The sequence below is a fragment of the Elephas maximus genome, chromosome 11 (assembly GCF_024166365.1).
Source record: "Elephas maximus indicus isolate mEleMax1 chromosome 11, mEleMax1 primary haplotype, whole genome shotgun sequence".
Taxonomy (NCBI): domain Eukaryota; kingdom Metazoa; phylum Chordata; class Mammalia; order Proboscidea; family Elephantidae; genus Elephas; species Elephas maximus.
Genome location: NC_064829.1, coordinates 20853059 through 20868177, shown reverse-complemented (window position 1 = coordinate 20868177; position 15119 = coordinate 20853059). Strand labels below are relative to the sequence as shown.

At 41.2% G+C, this 15119-nt stretch overlaps 1 protein-coding gene across 1 annotated transcript; it reads right to left on the bottom strand.

Annotated features, from left to right (window-relative positions):
• Positions 1-6189: 6189 nt before the first annotated feature.
• TGIF1 (TGFB induced factor homeobox 1) lies at positions 6190-14425 on the bottom strand. The gene is made up of 4 exons (XM_049900969.1): positions 14337-14425; positions 13888-14211; positions 8051-8277; positions 6190-7266 (listed from the first exon to the last, which is right to left on the bottom strand). The coding sequence occupies exons 2-4, from the start codon at positions 13901-13903 to the stop codon at positions 6691-6693; spliced, it is 819 nt and encodes a 272-aa protein (XP_049756926.1). The 5' UTR covers positions 13904-14211; positions 14337-14425; the 3' UTR covers positions 6190-6690.
• Between the last annotated feature and the right edge of the window lie 694 nt (positions 14426-15119).

Genomic DNA, 15119 nt, shown 5'->3' with positions numbered 1-15119 from the left:
AGGATGGCTGTATCAAAAAGATTGAAAGAAGCAGCACAGAGTCAACTATAGCCCTGGGGTAAGTCTAAGTAAGAAAGTAGAACTTACCAAAAAAGGTTGTATAGCCCAAGGTCGCAGGCTCAGAAAGCACATACCGAAGAAGAGAAGTAAAAGGTACTGAATAATAGATTTAGTATTAATACTTACACACAGAGAAGCTTCACAACAGATTTCTTGGCATTGGCGAGAGTTTGACTGATTTTGGGCACTGACTAGTCCTAAGGCTTGGGAAACCAGAGGACGTGTCAGATCCTGTGTCTCCCAGAGAAGCCAACTTGGTCAAAGCAAAATGGAGAGAGGGAAGGGGGGTTCGAGGGGCAGGGTGTGTGCAAGATATGTGAGGTTATAGACAGCAGAAAAATAAGCCGAGGTACTTGGAAAATACAACTTGTACATGATCACCTGCCAAGCATCCACCACATTTTTACTTCACTGAATAGTGTAATAACAACCGCGACTGTTCCAAGTTGTTTGATTTCAAACATACACAAAACCCACAAGCATAGTGTGATAGAAATACAAGCTGAACTTCTACGACTCTCAGTTTCCTCTTATAAAATGGGAGTAATGCCTTACATCAAGGCGTGGTAGAGTACCTACCACATAGTAAGTGTTCAATAAATATTGTGTCTTTACAGAAGAATCTAGTGTTTTCATTTTAGTACTGGGTTTAATGTAATGTAATTTAATGTCCAAAAATGACATTCAGTTGGAAGAACTGTTGATTAGATAGGTTAAAATTAGTGACGTTCCAGGTTGTGTAGATTTACTGTACACATATGCTGCCATCTGGGGAAACGAAAGTTGACCAATGTAATACACAATGAATGGCTGTTCACAGAATCATTTTAGTAATTCAGATTTCAAAACAAAAATCACTGGAAAGAACTTTAAAACCACAAAACATTAACAATCAGAATTGGTAGCAAGTCAAAGCTAACAAGATCATTTTGGAAAAAAAAAAAAGCCTTATCTGAAAATTTAAAGGGCCATCTTGTGCTGTATTTTAACCGATTTATAGTCTCTGAAAGCCATATCCTCACATTAAAATTGATGTGGAGAGAATATATGCCTTTAGATTATTAAAAATACATATTAGCAATAATTTGAGACAGGATAGAAGAGCTGAATTTGTCCTACGATCATAAATTTAAGTGACTATCAAATACCAACAGCTAAAATATGTTCGAATTTGTGCAATTGTTATCTACAAAGGCAATAGTTTAAATTATTTTTTTTTTAAATACTGACAAATCTTCCTAGGGTAATAATTTATCTTCTGAAATCCCTCTATAGTTATATTTTCCTTATCTGTATGTGATACATATGCATCTGTTTATAAATAAGTTCTTTCCAAATCTGAGTAAATTTCCACCGTGGGATTCGGTTCTAAAGGTTGTCCATTCTATTGGTGTCTATAAAACATTTCATTCAAAAACTGTTTCCTTGACATTTGGTGAACTCCCCACACTATTTGTTTCATTCATAGCTTTATCGTGCTTCCTTTATTTGTTGGCAATACTATTTGACCATCAACCATAAGTTAGTAATCTTTCTTCAGCCACAAAGCATTTGTTGAGTATTTTCTTTTCAGCCTCTGAATCATTCAGCTCAGCCCAGAAGGCAGTCTGTTGAAGAACATGAATTTTAGGTGGAGATCAAGACTTAACACATTCTCCTGTTAATGAGCTTAGTGAGACCTAAGACTGATCTCTCAACATTGCTTTTTTGCTCTCCGGCCAGGTTTTCCAGAGATAAACTTTTTGGTTTGTCACTGAATGTTTAGCTTCCTGCACTGCTTTCAGGTCTATTCATTGGTGGCTTGGCTTCACATAATTATGAGTGCTATATGTATACTATAGTATAAGCTCAGTGCCAAATATCAATTTATATTAAACTCCAATTGAACAAGTTGACCGGCATGATAATTCTACAAATTACATCTCTATTACAAAAATTGTCTTAATACCTAAAAAAGACTACAAAACCCAATTTTAATAGGTCTGAAAAGAGAATGAATTGTCAATTTCCAATTTTCTGCTTAAGAAGAGAAACAATGGCTTAGTTTAGGTGGTTCCCAAACTTGTCTATGCATTGGAACCACCGAGGGATCTTTTAAAAATCCCCAGCCCAGGTCACAGTATTTTTTTGCTTTCCAGATGATTCCAATGTACAGATAAATTTGAGAACCACTGATGTAGGGTTTTAAAGTAACTTTTTTTTTTTTTTTTATAGTAAACTCTAGTCTCTGGTAATGGTGGAGTCCTCCCTGCTCCCATACACACCCCCCTAAGAGTAACAAATTAATTAAGGGTGAACAAAATTTTTTTTTTAAAGAAACTAATTGTGTACTAGCTGTTTAAAAAGAAACTGGTTTGTTCTGTAAACATTCATCTAAAGTACAATAGTAATTAAAAAAAAAAAAAGAAACTAATTGAAGGCCTGGAAACTGACCAAAAACAGGCAGAAACTGGAGGGTTATCTAAACATAAAAGGAACTTCAAGGGGTAAAACGTGCAAGTTGGTGGCTCTCTGCCTGAGGGCATTACTCATTCCTCCAAAGGCTACGGGAAGCAGAAAGCTGCAGCCTTAGTGACCTGAGATGTCAAGGACAGGGTTGGGGCTGCTAGAGCAGATGAAAAGTTATGACAGGGATCCTGGAAAGAAGGGAGCTATAAAAGCAGTAAACCTCAAAGTCTGAATAGAAACCCTGCTCAAATCCTTGGCCAACTTGTATAGGAAAGACCCCTGTGAGCCAGCTGGAAGCTGAAAGAACTGATCAGGGATTTTAGTTACTATCCACTACAGGGGAGACAGAATGAAGTTTCAATCCAGCCAAATTAACTGCCTACCACAACTAAAATGATCACGCTTTTTAGAGGAATGTAGCAGAATCTAGTGGTTATAATGAACCATTATAATGCCCAGTATATAATAAAATCTCTAGAAGTACAAAAAAATAATACATGACCCACAGAAGTGAAAAATGCAGACAATAGAAACTGACTCTGATTATGACATAATGTTTCAATTAGCAAACAAGGGCTTTAAAGCAGGTATTATAAGTAGCTTATAAGGAAATGTACTCATAATGAATAAAATGATGGGACGTCTTAGCAGAGAAACAGGAATGATTAAAAAAAAAAAGAATTCTAAAGGTGAAAAATACAATAACTGAAATGAAAATTCACTGGGTAGGCTCAACAGCTGACTGGAAAACTGCAGAACAGCTAGTGAATTTGAAAACAAATCAATACAAATAATTCAGTCTGAAAAATAGAAACAATTTTGAAGAAAAACAGCTTCAGAGACACGTAGGAAAATCTCAGGTGATCTAATATAAATTAAATGTACTGGAGTTCTAGAGGTAGAGACAAGCAGAAAAAATATTTGAAGAAACAATAGCCAAAATGTTCCCAAAATTTGGTGAAAAACAAACTTACAGGCCCAACAAGCTCAATGAACCCCAAATAAGACACAAGTACCAGTTGCTGTCAAGGCAAGTACAACTCATGGCGACCCCATGTGTGTGTGTCACAGTAGAACTATGCTCCAGAGGGTTTTCAGTGGTTGATTTTTCAAAAGCAGATTGCCAGGCCTTTCTTCCAATGTACCTCTAAGTGGACTCAAAGCCCCAACATTTTGGTTAGCAGTCAAGCATGTGAAATGTTTGCACCATCCAGGGATTCCACGAGCAAGATAGATACAAAGAAAACCATACCTGGGCAAATCAGAGTCAAAAATACTGAAATCCAAAGATAAAACAACCAGAGGAAAAAAAAAGACATCGTACACAAGGAAATGATACAAATGACAGTTGATGTCTCATCAGAAACAATGGCAGCCAGAAAACAATGCCTTTAAAGTACTGAAAGGAAAAAAAAAAAATTACCTAGAATTCTGTGTCTAATAAAACTATCCTTCAAAGATGAAAGTGAAATAAAGCCATTTTTAATGAACAAAAGCAGAATTTGTTACCAGCAAGCCTGCACTCTAAGGTATTCTTCAAACTGAAGAGAAATGACATCAGATGTCACTCAGATCTATAGGAAGGAGCTAAGAGCACCAGAAATGGGAAGTTATTTGGCAGATGTGACAGATCATATATACATTCTTTTTCCTCTTAATTTTTAAAAAGGCACAGGCCTATTTGAAGCAAAAATTATGAACTTTACTGTTCAGTTTATCATGTATGTAGCTATATATAAATATATATGAAAAATGAAGAGGGTGAGGGCTAATGAAACTATACTCTTGCAAGGTTCTGTATTTTATATGAAGTTGTATAATATTAACTTTAAGGAGACTGTGATGTTAAAGAATCACATTATAACCCCTAGAACAACCGTTAAAAAACCAATAGAGTATAGATTATAAACCAATATAAAAATTAAGACAAAATTTGATTAAACCAAAAGGCAGGAAAGGGGGACACGGAGGGGGGCAGAGGATGGTAAACCTAATCCCAATTATATTAAATGTAAACTGACTAAACAAACCAAATAAAAGGCAGAGATTGTTAGACTAGATAAAAGAGCAAGACCCAACTATATGCTATCTAAAAGAGATGAACTTGGAACACGAAAACACAAATAGGTTAAAAGTAAACGAAAAAAATGTATAGCATGTTAATACAAAAATCGTTTATATTTGGCTTCGATATGAATAGTTAATAGAGTTTTACATTTACCTTTCCAACTACATTTACTTGTTCTAAAAAAAAAGTTTATATTATGCTCTAGTTATTATCAACCAGGATTTTTAACCTCAAAAGGAGTAAAAACTAAGTAATACACCAGCAGACAATTTAGGGTGGTTTTGTTTTTGTTTTTAATCTTTGGTTTTCATGACCTTTAACAGTTACTTAAAAAAAAAAAATCCTTATATGGCTCCCTTTCTCTCCCGTCTAGTACGATTAATTAAAAGTCTTAACAAGGTAAGTTTTTCAAGATTTGCCGGTCTCACTTACCTGCGCTCACAGCAAAACCTAGGTCTTTGATCTAGGTATTGAAGCAAGCAGGGATTCTTAGTACCTTTATTTCATTTTTGTGTTTACTTCATTGCTTTATTTTATTATTATTTCCTTTTTGGTTTGCATCTGTGTCTCAGGTAGGGCCTACTCACTCAAGGCCTATATGCCCTTCAAAGCTGTACCCCTCATAGGCTACAGCACCATGCCTTCCCCTCACTTATTTTTTCTTATATCTCTTGGTTGTCATTGTACATTGTTTACCTTCACTTACAAAACAATTCTTTGAGTTCAGCTCTTTCTATAATAGGAACTTTCTTTGAAATAGGGTTCCAAAATTAAACTTAAATTTGGGAGAATTTCTCTACATTCTTTAAACAATATTGAAGCTGTATGCTTCCTCAAACTCAGACAATTCATAGCTGGGGCAGGGATAGAAAGATGATTATAGTAACAAAGAAACCTCATACCAAGCATGACTACAAAGAATGGTTTTGTGGCATGTGACAAATCTGCTAAGTGAAAGGAAACCAATTCCCTTTTGGCCATCCTGGTTTTAAAAATAGTTGGTTTTTTATCCCAAACACCACTGGTATATGGCATTATTATTATTTTTGGCAAACTGTAACCTTAGAAAACGTTTACCTAATAAACTAAAGACCCCACCATATACAGAACCTGGTGTTTCCTTCATCACTTTAGGAAATGTTTTAAAAAGTGATTTATGTACAATTTAAGCCACATTTGAATGCAAAGCCATTACCTAACTATACCACTGAGCAAAGGTTATTATATGGGGGAATGCAGAAGAGAGGCTGTGCTAAGAGATTGCCTGGGCTGTTGTCTACCTCTGAAAACTTAAGCCATGACCAGCTGCTTCAAGGCCTTTCTTTTCAACATTGTTCATAACTTAAAATATGCACGGCAGACCATCAAGGGATTTAATGGTAAGCTAAACTGATGAAATGATTCATTTCAATTTGTCACATAGTTTTAAGTAAAGATTTAAGGGCTTGTTATGCCTCCTATCAAGAGTAAATATCACACATCCTGTTTATACATACTGACTTGTTGTCCATGATTCTCTGAAGAGGCGATGACACCCCCAACTCACACTCCACCCTACCCCAACTTCCTGCTCACTGGAGTAATATATTCCTACTTCTTGTTAAAAAGTACCTCCCTCAACAAATTACTCTGCATTACAATAATTTTTAAAGAAAATATTTTATTATGTCATGAAAAAAGGCATCATCAATCAGCTAGATTCATACTTGTTTGAAAAAAATGGAAAATTTATTAATTAGACAGTATGTGGGCATCCTGTTCCACATAGGAATGAGAAGATGCTCTAAGTTCTCTAAGTATTGCACAGTCTGAAAAAACAACAAAAAAAAAAGAAAAGGGAGGCAAAATCACATGATCTTGGGAACCATCTCACATTATGAATAATCTACCAAGAAACATTTAAAAAAGAAAACCCTTTGTTTCTACAGTAGCTTTGAGTTTATAGTTCTTGGAATGACTGTATTCCATTGAAGACACCTCAGTAACAGGAAGCTTCATTTTAGCAATCCCATGTGCAAATATTAATAAAAAAATATATAAAATAATGCAATTCATCTCTTGCCATCACCCCGGCAATCATGACATTTTTGAGAACTGTTTTGCCTGAAAAAGGGTTAAGCCGTAAGTTTTGCCTGAAGCTCCATCTCTGCAGCCCTTTTGAGCGCCACATCCACTAAAAGCTGAAATCCACTAAAATCCTGGTTGAGGTCCGGTGGGGTAGGAGGAGGAGTGTTGAAAAGACCACTTTGTGTATTTGTACTTGGTCCAGATTTACACGTGTCCTCTGGGTACATGAGAGAGGTGTCTGTAAAATTGTTGGCTGCAATCTGCTGTATATCTGTGTTTTGTCCCACACCTACTGACTGACAGAGTGGGAAAGACACATCTTTCAATGCAGTCACCGTGGTATGGCAGATCACTGATGGCCGAGCCAAAATTGATCCTGGGGATGACGGCTTAGGAGACAGTGGCCTCCCTAGGGTGGGGTTTGGTCCAGCTGTGCAGGAATGAAATGGGCTCTCCTCTAGAGCTGGCATGAAGTTTTTGATGCCCATGGCTGACTCCACAGAGCCAGCTTCAGAAATCTTGGCCCCACGGCGGGAAATTGTGAACTGATTTGGATCTTTGCCATCCTTTCTCAGCATGTCAGGGAGGAGCCTGCGGCGGGCGTTGATGAACCAGTTACAGACCTGAAATCATATCAGTATGCTTTAACACTTTCCACATTCACTCAGCAAACACTTTCTGAGAAGCTTCTATGCGGTGCCTAATTGACCTCTCTCTTTGTATCAAAGAAGGCATGAAAAGGTTTATCTGAGCTCATAAAGCTATTTTAAGGCATCTGATCCAACCCAAGAAAGAGCTGTTTCCTGTCATAAACTACCTCTTCTTCTCATACAAATTCCCTTTTTTCTCATCATCTTTAAATCTTTACAGAAAGAGAAAAAAGGCATAAATTCTTAAAACATCAGAAAATGCTTTTAGGAAGAGGGGTTTATCTTTTAACTTTCCTCCATATTAACCTATTACCTACTGCCCAGCATTTAAGTTAATCAACTACAGGAAAACCTCTCCTGTATGAAAAGTGCCACTCCTCCCAGTTACTGATTTTTCCCAGTTCAAATGGCTGTGTCAACAGACATAACATGAATTACCTCACCGAAATCCGTCCTTGTTTAAATATCAAACCAGTTTCCTGGGTAATAGAGTAAGGTTTAATCTTTTTACATTTGTTGCATAAAGGAAGGCTCTTTTAGGCATTAAAGGAAATGCTATTTGACAGGTGACTGTCAAGTGCTTCTGTGTTTCTCTAAACAGCCAGTTATTAGCTTTTAGTGCTATAAAGTTTACAAATAAAAATGCATGCTTTTTTTTTTGAATGAGGAGTTTAACGGCTCGACATAAAGGAATGCTATAAAATGACTTTGAAAAAAACAAAAATGTGTGAGTATAACTTGCGCTCTTTCTCCTTACCTGTAGTGTAGATAGGTGTGTTTGTTGGGACAGTAATGCTTTTTCTTGTTCTGAGGGATAAGCATTGTATCGGTGTTCGTACAGCCAATCCCGGAGAATCTGAACAGATTCTTTGGGCAAATTGCCCCTTCTCCTTCTCTTGCCTGAGCCAGCTGAAGAGGAGAGGTCCAGGGGAATGTCCATGTTGTCGTCATCCTCAGTCTCACTGCCGGATGCTGCAACGACACCTAGGAAAGGACAAAGGCCACCTGTCAGTGGTTTTATCAACAGAGCAAGGCTCACTTATTTTGACCGTTCAATGTAATAACGTTTTCTTTAATTAAATTTATTTATTTATTTATTTATTGTGTTTTAAGTGAAAGTTTACAAATCAGGTCAGTCTCTCCTACAGAAAGTTATACACACCTTGCTGTGTACTCCTAGCTGCTCTCCTCCTAATGAGACAGCACGTTCTTCCTCTCTACCCTGTATCCCCCGCGTCCATTCAACCAGCTCTTGTCCCCCTCTGGCTTCTCATCTCGCCTCCAGACAGGAGCTGCCCACATAGTCTCATGTGTCTACTCGAGCCAAGAAGCTCACTCCTCACCAGTATCATTTTCTGTCCAGTCCAATCCCTGTCTGGAAAGTTGGCTTCAGGAATGGTTCCAATCTTGGGCTAACAAAGGGTCCGTAATAATGTTTCCTTAACTATCAAAATCTAGGCAAACGATGAGTGTTTTTCTGTCCTGAAATACCAGAGTACAAGTGAAGTACATAAAAGTAATTTGACCCACAGCACAGTGTAGATTCTCAACAAACTGTCAGAAGCCTGTTCTTACTTGCTTTTCTATAGGATTTAACATCTTACATTCCTTTTGAATGATTCTCAGAGAAGTGTTTCGTCTGATCCAACAGCGCAAACTGTACCCAAAGTGACCAGCTTGCCACATGTGTAACAGTTAAGGGTGCTGTGGAGGTCGAAATGAGTCTAAACCACTTTCTCTTTATTGCCAACTAGGAAAAACAAATAAGGAGTACCCTAGTGTACATTTTAAATGCTGGTCTTTCTCCTTTTTCCATTGAAGGTTTGAAATAAAAGGGAAGATGCGGTTTTTTTTCCTACTGATATAAAGATTACACATTTGGCCCAGTTAGCACTCTAAACGTAAAATACGTGTTAAAATTTTATGCCAACTCCATGGTTATTTCTTATTCATTGCTGTGTATATTTAGTCAAAATTAGGCACTTACTGTTAATGGAAGGTATTAATCACTTTTTATTAAATATGAATAGCCAATGAAGGTTTCAATTTCATTACACAAAAATATTTTTATACTAAGTACTTTATGAAGAGATCAAAAGATGTCCAATACTGAGCAAGTCAAAATTTCTCCAAAATTTCAGCTGTCAGTTTCACCTGAACCTGCCAATAAGCAGAGTTCAGCCTTAATTTATTACAGGACAAAGAAACTGAATAGTGAAATCCCCAAAGGAAACGGTTCTGGCTTTAAGTATTTTAATGCTATTATAGAGAATATTTAAATCACAGATAAAATTAACACCTGGACCTCACAGTTAAACATCATTTTGAACTTTAAAACAATTAAATAACAAATGGTATTAATCCCTCCCCTTTCAAAACTACAATACGGAACTCTGAATGACTAAAGAAATAGATTCTCTTTTTGAAGACAATCCAATTTAAAAAATACGAATGACAAACTAGCACACTTGAGTGTTTCCATACTAGGGAAGTTAATTAAAATAACAAAATAAAACATTAAAAGTATGCCTTCTTTGCTGTACAATTTTTTTTCTCTGTAATTTTTAGTTTTGGTTGAAAAGTGACTAAACCTTAATTGAATTGGTTTACCATGATAGGAAACAAAGAATATTCCTGATAAAGCATTTGCTCTATTTTTAAGGAATTTTTTTAACCCACCATTTTAAAGTGTTTTAACACGATGAAATGGAAAAAGCTACTTATTCAGAGATTTGTTGATGAGATAAGTTCACCAGTTAATTGACCCTGACTTTACTCCTGAGGCATGTGTAGTTTTGGACTGCAGGGGGCAGAAGGTGCTGAAGGGAGTGCCCAAAGGCAGAACTCTCCAAACACAAAGTAAAGCGAGTTCTAACAAAAGACAATGATCTTGCAAATTCACTTTAGCTCTAGGCTTAACAAACAACCATAAATGAAGCCAGCTAGGAATCCTACTTTAACTACTATATGTTTGAAGTTTTCCTTCACTGAGGATTTACTGAAAGTGCTTAAATAATTGTAATTTTTTTTTTAAAGTCTAAAAAAGCTTCATTTAAAACTGAAACTGCTTTCACTGTTGAGAAAATGGGAACCTTTCAAACACCATATTAAAATGTAGGCGAAGAGCTAGCTATTAATAAAAACCTTAACATTTGCTCTGATAATTTAAAAAGATCTAACTTTTAAAAAGTGTGCCAAGAAATTGAATGACTAAAGAAAATTTGAATGAAGCAATTTAAGGTCTCCAAGGTCTGAAAAGGCAGATTCTTCTCAAGGCTGTTATCTCCCTGCCTTTGCTTTAACCTAGAAAAAGTGTGAAAATTTGCTCATCGAACAGTGAATTCCCAACTGTAAGTTGGTAATAACAAAGAGTTTAAAACAAACAAAAAAGCTGAAGCCTGCCCTTTGATCTGCGGAGTTTGACATGAAGCTTGATCTCTCAGAATAGGTTAGTGACACTGACACAAAAGCAGGTTTCACTTAAGCAACACCGAACTCCAGTGTGACTTTCCTCTGTTTTCAGTTCATTTAAATAAATGAATGCCAGGCCTCTGAACCTCTTAACAAATATTTCCAATATGTGCACAAAAGCTTAAGTAACAGGAAGTAAAGACTCAGTTCCTTGGCTACGCCAGCTGGTATTTTTCACTGCAGCAAAAACCACGTTTGCTTCTGTCAGGACTGTTTTCACTAAAAGTCTCCCTATACCCATGGTGGCTTAACTTTGAAAAACAAAAAGACTTTTCCTTGTTAGTCATTTCCTATTGTAACAGAGCTTTTGAAAAGTTTCCCAGTTATGACTTGTTTCCAAACTCCTTGCATTGCTTACACTTTTAAAAATGTGGTTCTAAAAGGGGTGGGGGAGAGAATCACAAGCCTTTTACTCTTTCCACACACACATACAAGGAAATGTTTAGAAAGTCACAAGATGGCCTAGGGATCCCACAACTCTAAGAAGTAATCTTGCTTCTGCATTTTCTTAGTGGTTGTGAAGTTGGAACTAAAAAACCTAGAAGAAACTAGAAAATAATCAGAAATAATAAGAGTAAACCTAAGGAAGAGTTTAAATATACGATTAGGAAAAACCAAACTCATAAAAAAATCTAGTCGGGAGAAGTAACAGGAAGGAATCTTAGCAGTCACTAAATCCAAAGTGTGCTTGTCTGGATCCCGCCAAAGAGAAATTCTAAAGGAAGAATTCAACATTGTCAGCAACCAGGAGCCAAAAGACTCGAGGGATTTTCCTCATCAAACCCTCTTTCGGCGTGTTTCTAGGCCATTTTAGAAGATATTTTAGGCATCTACAGCTTCTTAAGACTAATCATACATGTCTGACCAAATTCTGGGCTCTGTAAATTGAATTTAAGATGCCTTGGTTTCCAAGTAAACGCGAAAAGATTCTCACAGACTTTTTAAAACAGACAATAGCCCAACTTCTTTAGCCAGGCGGGATTTCTTCCGAGTCCTTCCAGGGCCCACTCTGGGAACTTTTCCACCCCCTCCAAGGTATTTGACAAAGGGAGGAGGCAGGGCGAGGAGGAACGGAGGAGAGGGAGGGGCCCACGGAGGGAGGAAGCCAGCCAAGTGGCTTTTGTTCTGGAGTTCCTCAGCCTCCACTTAAGTAGGTGCCTGAAACTGCACAAGTTAGCACAACCAGATGAGGATTTCAAAAGAGTTTCAGACCAAAAGAGTTAACAAAAAAGTAGAAGCGATGTCATGAATTGAAACATTTTGAACGGCCTGGTAGGAAAACCTACGAAAGGAAAGAAAATCGGTTAACTTCGTATTCTCAGCTCCCCACCACGAGCTCTACAGCCGTGGCAAAGTTTCCTCTCCGACATGTCAACCTTTCTTTCATTGTTTCCGTGACTCGGCGCTGAGTAGGCTAGGGCTGGTTACCGAAGTATTCCCACTGATCCTGCCGGCATTTCCCAGCCTCGGTCTTCTGTTGGGGGGGGGCCGTGGAGGGGTCACAAGGGGGTGGAGGGGCCGGGGTGGCCCGGGGGGGGGCAACAGGAACAGGGGTGGGTCGCAGAGCCTCAGCCACGTCTCCCTACCCCGCCCTCCAGTTCGAACAATGAGGGGGGCGGCCTGCACCCGACAAACGAGAACTACTCTTCAAAAAAACAAACCCCCAAACTTATCCAAGTCAGCTTGCACTCAAACAGAGAAAGCCCCCTTCAGTAAGTCAGTCCTACAAAGAGTTGAGACGGTCTTAGAGAAGCGACCCTGGACGCTCCTCGGGCGTGTTAACCTCCTATTTTCTCACTCTGTCTGTCGGGGGTGGGGGTTCCACAGGGAGCCTACAACGATGTTAGCCTGGTTCTGACGTTTTACTCTAGCGGGGAAAGGATAAGTTCCACCTGTCTCAAAGTCTTTCTTTCATTTCACAGAATCAAATGAACAGAACCCCGAGGTAAAAACGTAGCCGAAGAAACTTTCGGGCATAAGGCTGTTCCACTTTAAACTTTTCCGTTTTAACTGTACTTGCCGTAATGTCTGTCAGGGCATTACAAGTCTGAAAGAATGTGGAGATTAAAAAAAAAAAAAAAAAAAAAAACCCAAGCGAGCTACTGGGCATGCGCAGTGCCCCCCCATCAACTTCTGTTTTGAACCACTCTACATAAATCACAACAGAAAAGCTAACTCCAGCTCAACGACAGAATATTCGAGAGCACCTCTCAACCAGGGACTCAAAAGTTAACTTCAAAAAGGAGTTCAAATTCTCTGACCTTTCGTGGGTTGGTTGGGGTTTTTTTTTCCCTGTGTATTTTGTTTTTAAACCAGACTGACGGTAAGTTTTAGTTGTAACGCTTCCAGAACGCTTTGTGGAAACAATGACAGAGTCACTTTCTGTACTTACAACCAAGCCTGCTTGTCACACTTGGACACAGTTTGACTGCATGCCGCTTTAAGCAGCTCGCCGGAGGTTCCAACTCTTCATTTTGCCCCAGTTCATCGTGGGAAAACTTTTAAAGACTAGGGATTTGAAGAAGTCTAGCTTTCCAAAACTATTTACACCTGAGGGCAGTTTGGGGTCCAGAATTAGGCCCCTTTAATTATGAAAACACCACATTCCTAAAGAAAAGAGGGCGCCGAGCCCAGTTGGGCGTGGGAGCCCTTGATCTCAACTTTGAGACAAAGGCTCCGCTGCTCCCCAGTCCCGGGTGTCAGGGACCCCACGGCGCCGCTCCAGAGGAGGCAGCGCGGGGTCCCCCTGTCCTGGAACCCAGCCGAGACCCCACATCCCTGGCCTGCGACAAAGGGCGAGAAGCCCAGGCGCGGCCGGCCAGAGCGTGGGGTGTCGCCTCAGACAATGAAAGTTGGAGCGGCACAAACAGGACGGCGGAGCGTGTTTCTTGACAACGTGCCAGCAGCATGGAGAGGCCGGTCTCCCAACAACAGCTCCTCGTGCTGTGTCTAGAAGGAAAACACTGACTGCCATTTCAGACCGAATCCCCACAAAGAACGGTTAGCCGAGAGTCCCTCGGCGAAAAAGTCCACAAAGTCACTTGAACACCCCACCCGGCTGGGCCCCGCCGGCACGTCCCCCGGAGTAGCGCACACGCCGCGCGCCGCACGCGGCGGGCTTACCTTTCTTGCTTTTCATTCTGTATCTCCACTTCCCGCGGGAGGGAAGACTGGGGACCAGAGGCGCCAGGAGTGGGGGGCAAGAGGGCAGGCGTGGGTCCTCCTGCACCGCAGACTCTCCCGTAACTTGGAGGAGGTGCTCCAGCCGTTATTGCTAAACAAGGCGCTCGGGTCCCAGGCGCCTGGTCCTTGGATGGAATTCAACTGACACTCGGGCTTCCTCCTGCCGGGATCTTCTGGCAACCGGCCGGGGCTCTCCCTCCCCAGACCCGCTCCCCTCCCCACTTGGCTCCTTTGTTCCCGGCTCCTGCTCGGCGCACCTCGGCGCTGTCAGAGTGAGCGAGACGCTGAGGGAAGGTACAGGAGGTCCTGCCTCCGCCCCCCGCCTCCCGCCCAGTCCCCCGCCCCCCCGCCCGCCCGCCCGCCTGCGGTTCCTCGCCCCTCCCCCGCACCTTCCAGCGCCGGGATCCGGGGACCCGAGCAGAGAGCCGCGGGCGCCCGGCCACTGTCACCCGTCAGTCGCGGGGGCGGCGCGGGGGTGGGGACCGAAAAACCCAATCCTTCCGGCCCGCGGCGCGCACACAGCCCGCGTCCTTTACACGGCGGCGGGGCGCCGGTCTTTCTCCTTTGGGCCTTTCTTCCCCGGTTGGCGAGGGTGCGTTTGGTTGTGAAATTGCAAATCCCCTCCTCCACTCCCGGGAAGCAAAGGCTGCCCCCTTCGTTGTTGACAGCCGCCCCAGACTCCGCGGTCCCTGCTGCGGCCGCTAGATCCGGCAGCCGCTTCGGATTCAAGGGGCGGAGCGCGAGAGGAAAAGTATTCGGGACAAGAACGAACTTCTTCCAGAATGTGCGGCTGCCATTAACACGCGGGCGCGTCTCGGCGCACCCTTCTCGCCCCGGACTCTTCCCCAACAGCCGCTGTTGCGGAGAGTTGGGGGGGTGGGTAGGGAGAATGAAACACAGACACTCAGGCAAAGGTCTGCTCCCCTGGGCTATAGCTGGGAGTTCCGGACTGGATTGCAAGGCAGTTTCGAAATCTTATCTAACACGTTGCGGACAGACACTTGTCATGCTCACATGCTTGTCTTTGCCTGGGGACGGCTGGGGCGCGCGCCCGTCCCGCTGCCACTCGCAGCTGACAACCCCTCACCCCCGGCCCCGGCAGCTGCCGCCTTTAGGGAAAGGGGGCGACAACGCAGGGGCTGCTCATCTGTTTTGGTAAACAGTGTCTACTT